We start from the raw sequence: 12,944 nt of genomic DNA, 5'->3' as shown, positions 1-12,944 counted from the left end.
AGCTGATCACTCTTGGGTGTTCACGGCCGTGTACTATTTTTGTTTACAAACTTGGTTTTAGCTATTAATTTTGTAATATTGGAGAAATGGATAGAGGTAGGTTCTTCGTCACTTATCTCAATAATTGGTCAAGTGATCAATTATTGAGATAACAAAATCAATTTCAGACGGGCCTGCGCGCGGAAGTAACGTTTAAGTGCTGATCGAAAGCAGGGAAAAATTTCACCATAGCAATTAGGCTAGTGTGATAACAGCGTTCCTCCGCTATAGCGACGAAGAGAGAGAGAGAGAGAAAGAGAGAGAGAGAGAGAGAGAGAGAGGAGGGAGAGGGAGAGAAAGAGAGTCATGCTAACGCACTTAGCAGCGGAAATGGAGTACCGCGCGGTGCCATTATCGTTGAAAACTGCGAGCTGCCGCGCTTCCAGACGGAATCCAGACGAGCTCGTGAAAGCCTCTGTTACAGACTTCCGAGCGTCATAGCGAGCCAGAAGATCCGCTGCTAATTACGACGAACGTATCCACATCCGTATTCGCGTATAACCGGCGCTCTATACTTAGCACCGTGGTTGATTGTGTGCGATCTCTCCGCGAGCGACGTAGGAAAACTAACTGACGGCTAGCTACGTACTTCTGAGAAAATCGGTCGCCTCGGTAAGCGCGAGCAAGAAAACCCGTGAGCTCCCTCTTAACCAGCTCCGTTCTTCAAGACAGTATTGATCTCGACGTACCGACGTCGTTATTTGTACAACAATTAGTACTTGCTCGTAAATCATATCTAGGAGTCTCCTGTTAAGTATCAAAATTTAGGCGAGGTTCGAATAGACAATTGATTCGATGAGAGGTCGAGAGAATCGGAAGAGCGTTTTTCTGCTTTCACAGGATTTCTAAAGAACAATTTTTTTTTTATTTTATTAAGAATGTTAAAAATAACCATTAGGTGAGAAAACTCGACCCATAAAGTCAATTAATTAATTATAGGTCTTAGATTAGGTACTGTATGGTATATAAGCCCTTTTCATGGTTGATAAGTGGACTGATAGAATATTTTCGCTCATTATGTTTCTCTGCCATCGTATTAGCGTCATTTTAGACTGCAACGTGTGTCGTTTCCGAAGTGAAGGTGAATACAGCTCATAGTGAAAGAGAATTAATTTTTTATTACTCCTGACATATAATTGCCGATAATAAATAGGTGATCGTTATTAGTTGGTTAATTTTAACATTCCTAATGATGATACAATACAAAAAAAATTGTTTTTTGAAAATCCTATGGGAGCAGAAAAACAACCTTATATTGACCCTCCTTGCCGCACGAGATGGCTCCATGAGGTTATGTTATCGTCACGTGACTATCATGCGCGAAAATTGAACGATGCTATTTCCATCGATAGCCTCGCGGTGCGAAATAGTATCCCGGTTGAGCACCGTTATATCTTATATAACAGTCTTCTTCTAGAATAATACCGCGTTTCGAGCGATCGGAACGGATAGGTTCGGCGTCGACATCGAAATCCTTGGGAGTCTCTCGGCTCGGATAGCGCGCGCGTTCTCGCAAGGGGCCTCGTTCGCCATTATTTCGGGAGAGGAAGCCCGGATATTTTCGCCTGCCAGACGAGAACAGAGGCGGCTTGGGCGAACGATGACATCACTCTAGTACGCGGGATCAAGGACGGCGAAGCGCGTGTTGAAAGCTGCTCTCGAAGGATCTATTCGCCCGCGTGTACACACACACACACACATACACACACACGCTCGCGTAGAGCGTTTCCTCGACGGCAACTCGACAACATATGGCGAAACTTCCGGAAATGCCCATGTTCCGATTTAGCTCAAACTTTGTAAAATAAGGCTCTCTTTAGATAAGAAATTAGTATCCCAAAAAGAAATGTGGCGACTCGAATGTTAAACTAGTTTTTTAGTAATTATATTATATTAAGCGATACACCCTGACTTTGACAAACGGGATGAACAAAGTAAAAGGTTGCGAATTTTTATTTCCAAGAATATTCTAAAGAAAATTATTTTAAACAAAGGTTACAGTACCTGAATGGAGACAAAAGTTTACGCTACAGAAATATTTTTAGGAGACGGTTTTCAAGATAATTCCAAGATCAACTTAATTGTTTTCAACGAGAATGGGTATTTAAATCTAAAGATACTTTTTATGCTGAAAACTGAAGGACCGTTTAATTTTGTATGAAAGGTATTGGAGTTTCTTTTTAAACAAATAATTTAGAAGATATCTGTATTTTAATCTTGTTATAATGGAACTGAACAAACAGAACAAATCTCGAAAGTACTAATCACTCAAAATCCTAACCTATCTAACCTAATTTACCTTCTTTACTCAAATTCGAGATTGTCTTATACGTATATGCGTATATTCCTCTCACTTGAACCCAGGATCTTCTGATTCGTCAAAAATGTACTTTCCAATGTACTTTTTTATTACCTGAAAAGAACCAATATTTACAAAGTTTGAGCTAAACCGCAGCATGGGCGCTTTCAGAAGGACAACCCAACATCTCGCTCAGGACTTGCGACTCGAATGGAATTTATAAATTCCACCGGTTCGCGCATATCATTTACATAAATTCCAACTTGTACCGGTGCAAACGGCGTGATACGTAATTTACATAAATTATATTTGTACACATTAGTTCGTTGTCCATTGAAATCTGAATACGACAAAATCTGGGAATGTTACATAGGGCGACCTCGGCTGCAAGTTTTAACATATGGCGGTTACTATAGCGCTCCATAGTGATGAAAGAACTGACAGACAACAGATGCTTCACGCGAAGCCTAGGATGCGTATTAATAATTGCTTTCGTTGCTCGAGTAAATTACGTGTATGTCGATGAGCGTGACCTTGTGTTTTCTGGCAGAGGTTAGATAGCTTCCTGAAATATGTCATATCTCAACGAATCGCTAATGAACAGTCGCTTTTCTCGGCTCTTTGTTCCATCCTGACGTTCCACCGTGAAATGTCACTCTTTTTCTCCGCCGAAGAATGCGACGAGTCTCAAACTTCTCGTTTTTCACGCCATTCCATTAATCGAGATGCTTAAGCGGGCCGGAAGTGCAGCTGCATTTCGCGATGCACAATTGTGCCGTTTTATTACCCGACCGATAGGTCATTCTGGCCTGGAAGCGGAACGAATGCGCCGCTTTCGAGCGACCAATTATTATTTATGCATAAATACCGATGGCACAGCTGACTTCTATCTGCTATCAGTGAGACGGGAAAACAGGATACGACGGCGTTCGCCTGTTGCAAATTGGACGATGTCTCCGGTGTCTCTACCGGGCACACTAGAGCGGTAGTTAGCGTACACGTGGGTGGATAAGTGTGCGTTGCTGCAATCTTTTTCTATGACATGTTTTCGAGGACGGAAAACGTCTACTTAGGAGGCCAAGAATAGTCCGGTGAACGATGCATGTGTGCGTGTCAGATGCGGGCGGCGGCGCGGTGTCTACATTTTTAAGTGGCTATACGATTCGTGTAATTTGTCTCTATTCCGTCTATTCTGTCCATTCGTTATCTTTACGGTCCACTGACAAATTTATTGGCTTATTTATAATACCTCAGACGACGTGTCTCCCGCTTCCTCATTCGCAGATGCGTGATTCGTTAGATCCGACAAACGCGCCACTTTGATGCAGCAAGGCATTTTTGCAGATACACTTCGCATTATTTATTGGATTATTCGGAAAATAATTTCGGTTCTTTGCATGAAATCGAAAGACGATTTCGACGAATCTTAATAGCGACGAATTTTAATAGAAAGAAGATGTTTTTAATAGAAAGGAAATTATTCTGTTAAGCATTGGCCATTTTGTTCTAACATCTTTTATCATCTTTGAGGTAATAACATGATTCCACGCTCGTAGAACTTCTAGTCGTTGTTGGCAAAAAATTGAATTAAGTGGTCTCTAACATCTCCATTTGAATCGAAATTTTTATCATCCAAAAGAATTTTGCAATGATCGAAACAAGTGATGATCAAGTGGTGGTCAGATCAGGTGAATATGGTGGATGCGATAGCAAATCCCATTCAAGCGCCAACAGTTTCTGGCGAGTCATGAAACTTGTATGTGTCTGGCGCTGTCATCATGAAACACAACACCTTTTCTGTTCGTCAATTCTGGTCTCCTCTGCTTGATGGATTTATTCAATTTGTCCAATTGATGACAATACACATTCAAATCAATCGTTTGGTTGTTTGGTAACAGCTCAAAAAAAACCATTCCTTTCCAATCCCACCAGACAGCATCGCCTTCTTTTGACGAATATCAGCTTTCGATGTGCTTTGAGCTGGTTTATCACGTCCGCTCCATGATCTTTTGCGTTTAATATTGTTGTACACAATCCATTTTTTATCTCCAATTATGAGTCGCAGAAATGGATCGTCTTTTTCACGTTTCAACAGCAAATTGCAAATGGTAATATCGACGAATCAAATATCTTTCTTTAAGAATGTGTGGAACCCAAATATCGAGCTTGGAATCGAAACCAAGTTGTTTCAAATGTTCATGCACGGTCGAATTCGATAAATTCAATCTCTTAGCAATTTCTTGTGTTGTTAAGTGACGATTTGCGTCCATCAATACCTTTATTTGGTCTTTATCAACCTCGGCTGGCCTTCCAGAACGTGGTGCATCTTTCAGGTCGAAATTCCCAGAACGAAATTTCGAAAACCAATTCTGACACTTTCCAATTCTGGCGTTCAGTCAATACATCCTCTCCATACACGGCACACAATTTTCTTCTGCTCGCGCTGCATTTTTGCCTTTACTGTAATAAAAAAGCAAAATGTGACGAAAATGCTCAAGTTGATTTTCCATTTTTGACGCGACGCCAAACAAAACCAACTTGACAAAGCAACTTTTTTTCAAATGAAGCTTGAAATGTGCGTTGTAAAAATGTAAAATAATTTTCTGGTTTAGAATGCGGTTAACTGCTTAAAAAGTACCAACACCATCTATTTGAAAAAAAACCGGAGTTACTTTTCGGGCGATCCAATATTTGTCACGAAGCAGGAGCTTGATTTATTGTTTTCGCCATCGTAGGGTTTTACATCAGAGTTAACACAGCGCCGTGTTTCCAAGCGGATGGCTAGGAATTAAAATAGCAGTGGGTCTTGGATAAGAGTATTCCACAATCTGAGTGGGATATCTTTTCTTCTGCGCGGTTTTCCTCTGCATCCTCGATAACAGAAAAGCGAGTTAGATAACTCTTCTAACCGTGAATAAACCGCATGTAACTGCACGTAAAGAGAGTGATGACGATAATAATAATAGTATGTCGTTCCTTTTTTTTCCCGCACGTGGCAACGTGTCGCGATCCTGAATTAGATCTTACAGTCCCAAGGCTGTGCGACAAATAAAAACACGCAATTTGCGACTTGATTTTTATCAACTGGCAATACCAAAACGCGTATATTGCCGCTCACGAAGTGAGCATATTATTATTAATTCCAAGGAAATAACAGTTTGATCAATCGTTGACAAACTCTACTCCATTTAGCCCCAAAATGTACACTCTATCCCTCTCTAAGGCCTATTCCGAAGTCGGTTTCGGGAACTTTGTTTCTAGTTACAAGGATGGCGCAGGCCTTAAACTAATATAGATACGTTCCGTAACTGATCAATCGGTCACGCTTGGATCGGTCGCTGCTATGTACTATTTCTGTTTACAAACTTGGTGTTAGCTTGTAATGTTAGATAAGGAAATGGAATGTGTCTAGTTTAGTTTAAAGCCTACCAACCTACCCTTCTAAAACCAAAGTTTCCGAGAGCGATTTCGGAGCAGGCCTCTAGTTACAGCCCCACATCGAATATCTCCAGCGACAGACCACAAGGGACGACGGCCGGTATACGTCGCGAGTCGTGTCGCGAATAACCCGATCTTCATTCAGATCTCCCACCGCGCGCACGGTCTCTATGAAAACGGTCGTCGGTTTACTTGCAGAGGCGCTCGTGCACACAGGCCGCGCAGCGAGCCGCGTCCAGGAGGAGAAGTGTGAGAAGCTGAGATGCTCCTCCGAGACGTCGTTACAGCGAAAAGGTCTCTCGTCTCGGAAGCGGTCGAGATTTGCGCGAGTCGAAATTTCCGCGTCGTTCACGAAGAGCCGGGCAGCAGCCTCGGCGGGATTCTCTGAAGCTTCCTCGCGAGGACGGACAGTCGCGCTCTACCGAGTGAGCAGGAAACAAAGGGCGAGAGAGGGAGAGACGGAGGTGGAGAGACAGAAAGAGAGAAGAAACGCGTATGCGTCGCGGAGTGTCGAGTGGCTGGTGGTGGAACCGTGGTGCTGGGAGAATGTCGATCGGACGACAACAGGGTCGCCGGAACGAGAGGCAGTCGAGTGGAAACGGTGGTGGTGCGGCGGCCGGCAGCGGAATTAGGATCGTGAGGTGCCAGCTGGCGGACTAATGCGGTCCCGCGATGATCCGCAAGGACGAGACGGTGGTGGGCCCCAGGTGGAACTATGTAAGAGGCGCAGCGCGCGGGAGAGACGAGGTCGTCTCGCCGCCGGCGCGGCTCAGGTGCCACGTGGCAGAAGAGGTTGGCCTTATAGAGGGTTTATAGTTTGCGTAGGATAGACGATGAGCGTCGAGGTCGACACGCTGGAACTCGAGGTCTTCGAGGTGAGTCCTCAGCCCCTCTCGAGGACGCGACGAACGGAAGTCTCGCGGGCGGATGACTCGCCGGTATCTCCTCCGTCAGTGAGGAAATGTCGCGCGCCGGGAGGCCGGCGACTCGCCCTCGCGTCGAGGCGGTCGCCGGCGCGCGACGTTCGAATTCGCGGCTGTGTCACAATCTGGACGGAATGATTGCTTGACCTCTTGCTGTTTTCTCAAGTTCCTCCGGTTATATCATATGTGCGCGAGGCCGCGCCGGAATACTCGCTCGAACGTACCGCGGAAATCCACATCGGGATTCTGCCCTTTCTGTTCTTTCTGTTCTGAAATAACTTCACGGTTCTGACGAGTCAGCGGGATCTTGTATTAAGTCATTAAGTCATTAGTGAAATGTCCGATTTCGAATCAAAGGTTTGGTTTATTATATCTCAAACCAGAAATAGTAAAACTAATCAAAGTATGCGTCTAAACTATCGACACAGTTCTGTCGTCTTAATGATAGCTTATTCATAGCAGCAGCGAAGAAGCCTGAAGAGCGAGTGACGATGAAATCGCGGCAGGCGTTTTCCACAGCTTCTTGAGAATTAAATATTTTTCCTTGCAAGAAGTGGTCCAGTGCCTGGAAGAAGTGGTAATCAGTTGATGCAAGGTCTGGTGAACACAGTGAGTGACGGAGAATTTCCAAGTCCAGCTCTTATAGTTTGAGCAATGTTGTTTGTGCGACATGTGGTCGAGCGTTGTTTTGCAAGAGGATTGGCCTGTCTCGATTGACCAATCTCGGCTGCTTTAATCGCAAGCATTCTCATCATTTCGTCCAGTTGCTTACAGCAGACATCCGCTGTAATCGATTGACCAGGTTTCATGAAGCTGTAGTGGACAATATCAGCGTTGGACCACCAAACAGACACCATTAGCTTTCTTTTGTTAATATTCGGTTTCGGACTGTGTTTCGGCACTTCATCTATATCCAACCATTGCGCTTGCGATTGTCGAAAAGAATCCATCATCGCATGTAATAACATGATGTAAAAATGGTTCGCCTTTATGCCGTGATAGTAAAGAAAGGCAAACTTCGAGACGATTTCTCTTCTGACGTTCGTTTAATTCATACGGAACCCATCTATCCAGCTTCTTTACCTTGCCGATTTGTTTCAAGTGATCCAAATCCATTGTTGGAATAGTAACGTAAAACCTTGCTGCTAATTCACGCGTAGTTTGAGATGTATCCGCTTCCACTACAGCTTTTAGCTCATCATTATCCACCTTGGTCTCGGATCGCCCAAGTGGCTCATTTTCAAGATTAAAATCGCCAGAATGAAACTTCTCCAATCATCGACGTACTGTGCGTTAGCCACATCTTCACAAAACACTTCGTTGATATCTCAAGTTGTTTGCGCTGCATTCCACGATGGAACTCATATTCGAAAATTACACGAATTTTTAGCTTATCCATGGTTACACAAAAATTGCTGTAACAAAGACAATTCGAAAGATAATCACAAACCAAAACATGTGCTTGAAAGAGTAGAGATGATGTACCTTCACAACAACAGAACAATCAAGAACCTGTAAAAGTGAAATGTCAAAGATATCAACTGTCGAACTTAGTACTTAAGTAAATCGGACATTTCATACTTAATGACCTAATATCTTCCCTTCTGCAATTTTATGCGAATCATGTGAGGATTTGGACGAATGTTTCTCTCGTTACTCAACAGTCTTCTCCACTGCGTAGGAGAGGCACGATGGTGTCTGCGAGGATAGTTATCTTGCACACTGTCATTAAAATTTGCGTTGTTGCGAACATAACATCGTGATTACATGATCTCTCTCAGCGTATAATAGCGATTACATCACTAAGTGTAATCGCGTAGTTACAACAGTTGGTTACACAATACAGTAAAAGGAAAAAGAAGTATGGTAAAAAGTTAAGCATGATTTCCGATAGAAGCAAGTGACATTCTTCTCAAAAACAACAAGGAGAATCTGTCAAGTTTTCGTTGTCAAGATATGCAGGTTGTTGCAATTTTGCAATGACACTGGAAACATGCACGTACGCGTAGAAAAGATTCATTCGACCCTCTTCATGCTAGTGAGACGCGCGTAGGAGATTTTAATTTCAGCCGGTGCCAAGTGATCGATGATACAATAGTATTCGCCGGAGGGGTAATTTGTTTTCCCGACTGCACAACGCCAAGGCTAAAGAGTTACGCAACTCTCTCTCGATACCATGCAATGGACTTCCGTTCACTGGCCCGCGTGCCGTTTGACAAGTAATGCGCTTTGAACGTGACTTTGTCAGCGCGAGTCGAGCCATTACTGAGCAGAAACACAGATCTTTTGAGGTATTTCAATTTCGTAACGCGGACGCATTTCCATCCTCATCCACATTTCACATCCCTGTCACGTGTTATTCATATTGGACAGTCAGGCCGTTCACATTTGTCGACAAGCGCAAGTACGTGCTTTCAATCGATGCGGCGCAATAATTGATTAGCTTCGTAACGGACCGATATAACCGCTCCAAGTATCTTAACCCTTGGTGTGGCATACTTTTCTTTACCTCACGCATCTCCGTGGAATCTCGCATTTCTGTTTTCTGAATCGCCGATCACAAATCTGAAAATTCAAAAATTTCAAAAATTCAAAGTGGCAAATTCAACATGACTGTCGTATAAAGTAAATTTGTATAAGTCTGAATAAATGTAAATCAAATACACGAAATAAGGATTTTTTTCGACGTTAATTACGAGTTTTATGTCAGATTACAAAATTCATTCGAGTAACTTGTTTATAAAAGAAAGTCTCGTATGAAAAAAATTCTGGAAAAAATATATGTTGTACGTCATGTGAAGAATATTCAGTAAATTTTTCAGTCTCTAACCTTGAATATTTTACAAGAAATTAAATCTTTAAAAACCGCTTTTCATCTTTATTTCTTTATAAATAATTAAAAATGAACTGGATGTGAAAGTGAATTGGATGTGAAAGCCATAGGAAACATGAAAAATAAGTAATATAAATCAAATACACGATATCAAAATTTCAATTGTTAACTCAAATTGTTAATTATGAATCTTATATCAAATTTACCAAATTCATTCAAGTAATTTATAAAAAAGAAATTTAGCATGCGAAAAAATCTGAAAAGAAATATGTATTATATTTTAATATGTTAACATGAAAGATATTCAGTAAAATTCTCAGTCTCTAATCTTCAATACTTTCCAAGAAATTAAATAAAAAAAAATTTTTTTTCAACTTCACTTATTTATAAATAACTAGAAATGAACAATTGGATAAAACCATGGGAAACATCTAAAGTAAGTATTAATATATCAGAAAAATGGGAGATTATATTCATTTTCATTGAACTGCAAAAAATATCGTAAAAATGAAAGAGAACAAGATGGTCAATATACTTGCTATTGTCACACAATGAGTTAATCACGAGGGGTTAATCGCGCGTATCCGCAGATTTTTACAAAAGACAACGCGATAATTGTACGTGATATGAATCTCCGCAATATACAGAGTGTATAAAAAGTACCGGGACAGTGAAATATTTCGAAAATTAAGCATTTCAGAAAAAAATGTTTCAGACAAAAATTGTAAAGTTTCAAATTTTAATGACAGCGTGCAAGATAACTATTATAAAACAATTGTATCATTTTGTTTACAGATGACGCCACTTTCGAGATATTCACTGATCATTACTTTTCTTAAGTAGAAATCCTAGTTTTTTATTATATTATCTTTTTCTATCAATTAATCTCAACAACTTTTGTCTGAAACATTTTTTTTATTTGTCTAATATTTTTTGAAATGTTTAAGGAAAACTTGATAACTTTTTCAATATTTAATTTACGATATCTCGCTAACTATTTGTCGGAAGAAAAAGTGGTACCAGACTGTTTGCTCTATTTGGTCGCAAAAATATATTGTTACAATAACGCTCTGACTTTTATCAATTTGATTATTTTGAAATTTCCAAAGGTCCATAAGTTAATTAATTGATAGAAAAAGATGATGTAATAAAAAATTGAGATTTCCATTGAAGAAAAGTAATGATCAATGAATATGTCGAAAGTGCCGCCATCTGTAAATAAATTGATATAATTTTTTGTTTTATGTCCTTGAAACGATACAACTGTCGTCTGAAACATTTTTTTCTAAAATGCTCAGTTTTCGAGATATTTCGCCGTCCCGATACTTTTTATATAACCCTGTATAACTTTCGAATGCAATTCCTGTGGACATTTAAGTTGCGAAGGAAATTACACTCTTAACAATTAAGATCGTCACTAAGAGGATGAAAGAGACGTATCGTTTCGTGGAAGCTATGAGTAGCTCAGTTGGTAGAACAGTCGCCCGGCAAGCGGGAAGGTCCGCGTTCGATTCCCAGTACGCAACTTCCGTGATCCCCGATAACTTTCTGTCTCTGCCTTCTCTCTCTTTACATCGCTTTACATTGTAAAGCTTCGATTTCTCCTGATATCGGTGACAGAGAACACTTTCCTATATACTCTTCCTTATGGAGGCAAGTTCAATCTCGTTGCACGTGGAATGCCATCGCGTGTAGCTTGAAACCAGCTTGCAAAAGCAAATCGGAGCAATTTTGAGCCAGATAGTCGAATCTTCGTACAATTTGGTCAAGCAAGCTCCGTACACACACATTTTCAGTTGGAATACGAGTGGAAATACGAAGACACATTTGTGAATATTTCAAAAAACTGCAAACGAAAATTTCATATACAGGGTGTCTAAAAAAAGGGTTCAAGAGTTTAAGGGCAGATAGGACTTATAAAGTGGAGAAAAAAGGTTCTAATAAATACGGGTCGAAAAGTTAATATTGTTGGACCTATAAACAATTATGTATTTTAATTAAAGCAAGTTATTTACTCATTTCTGGTATGGTGTTTTCTCAGATATAATTTGTTTATGTATCATTTATAAGAGAGTATCATGCTTCAAAGAAATCTATAAAAAAACGTCTCTTCGCTCTCGCTCGAAATAGAAACGAACATTTATTTTCTTTCCATTTATATACATACTTTGAACGGTGAACAGTTGGAAAGGGCTATCACAAAGTTTTCATAGTATAAGAATGACACCTATTACTTTAATCAAGAAATGCAGAGGAATGCATTTCATGTATGCACCAGAAGCGAGTGAGTCGCTTGCTTTAATTCAGATAAATAATTGTCCATAATTTTGAGAATATTTAATAATTTTCCAGCCCATGTTTATCAGCATCTTTTTCCTCCGTTTCCTCCGTAAGTACTATCTACCCTTGAAGTCCTGAACCCTTTTTTAAACATCATATAATGCAAAACATACAATAACGGTCTACGTTAACGAGGACAAAACACTATTTAGAGAAAACGAATAACAACGTCCGAAGATAAGCATAATTCGGCTCATCCGGATGTCGAGAGAAAACTGCGCTGAGTGCAAAAATCTCGCGCACACACGATGGCAAATACCTCTCTCGCGTTTGTCCTCTCGCGACTCTTGTTTATATTCGAATGGTCCACTTTGATATATCCGCCACTCCACGTGCGTGTATCGCAGTCCACTCATCAGCGTAGACTTTGTTATATACTTTCTCGCGCGCGCGTCATCCGAGGAGGGAGAGAGAGAGAGAGAGAGAGAGAGAGAGAGAGAGAAAAAAGAGAGAGAGAAAGAGAGAGGGGCAGAGAGAGAAATCAAATGCGGCACTACGGTCGTCGCGGCTTATAATCCAATAAAACTCCTATAGACGTTCAACTTTACGTCCATCGACATGCTGAAGCTTTATCGCGAGTACCGGAAAAGTCTCCATTTGCTTTGTCCGTGACACGTTTTCACGCCCGCATGCCGCACGATCTATACGCATACGCGCCGTTGCTTTTCACGCGCTTTCTAGAGCACGCGCGATCTTCGGGAAGGGTGCTGGTTTTTTTTTTATTTGTTTTTATTTTGCGCAGCCTACATGGATAAATCGCGCCAGGAAGTAGTACACTCGGTGCGCACAATCGATGTCAACGTACACGAAGAGTAAATATATCGCGGGAACGCGCGGTTATTTCGTAATTGAGGCGCACGCATATGCAAAGTCGAGTGAATTTTTTACCGAGCTCATTATCGCGCCTGTTTGTGATAAGGCCTCACCTACGTCCCGTTCTGTGTATATTGTGCGTGCGTGTGTATGTGTGTGTGTGTGTTATGTGTGTGTAGCGTCAATGATTGAATTAATCCCTTAGCTGTTGATGACAGCTGTTGATGATATCCACGTATTAAAAAAAAAAAACGTTTTT

The 12,944-nt window shown here is 41.0% G+C and overlaps 1 protein-coding gene across 4 annotated transcripts in view; it reads left to right on the top strand.

Annotated features, from left to right (window-relative positions):
* Positions 1-12,944, top strand: part of ATP8B (ATPase phospholipid transporting 8B) — a 123,667-nt gene that overhangs the window by 91,884 nt on the left and 18,839 nt on the right. The window contains exon 2 of one of the 4 annotated variants that reach the window (XM_025302004.1): positions 5,975-6,568. The exons of 2 other annotated variants lie outside the window; for them this stretch is intronic. In XM_025302004.1, coding sequence (XP_025157789.1) covers positions 6,449-6,568 — 120 coding nt within the window. In that variant the 5' untranslated portion in view covers positions 5,975-6,448. Of the gene's footprint in view, positions 1-5,974; positions 6,652-12,944 lie in introns of all 4 variants that reach the window. One more of the 4 variants, XM_025302007.1, reaches the window with a different exon arrangement.

This window comes from Harpegnathos saltator, unplaced genomic scaffold (assembly GCF_003227715.2).
Source record: "Harpegnathos saltator strain DR-91 unplaced genomic scaffold, Hsal_v8.6 scaffold462, whole genome shotgun sequence".
NCBI classification, from domain to species: domain Eukaryota; kingdom Metazoa; phylum Arthropoda; class Insecta; order Hymenoptera; family Formicidae; genus Harpegnathos; species Harpegnathos saltator.
This window is presented reverse-complemented; position numbering and strand designations above follow the sequence as displayed.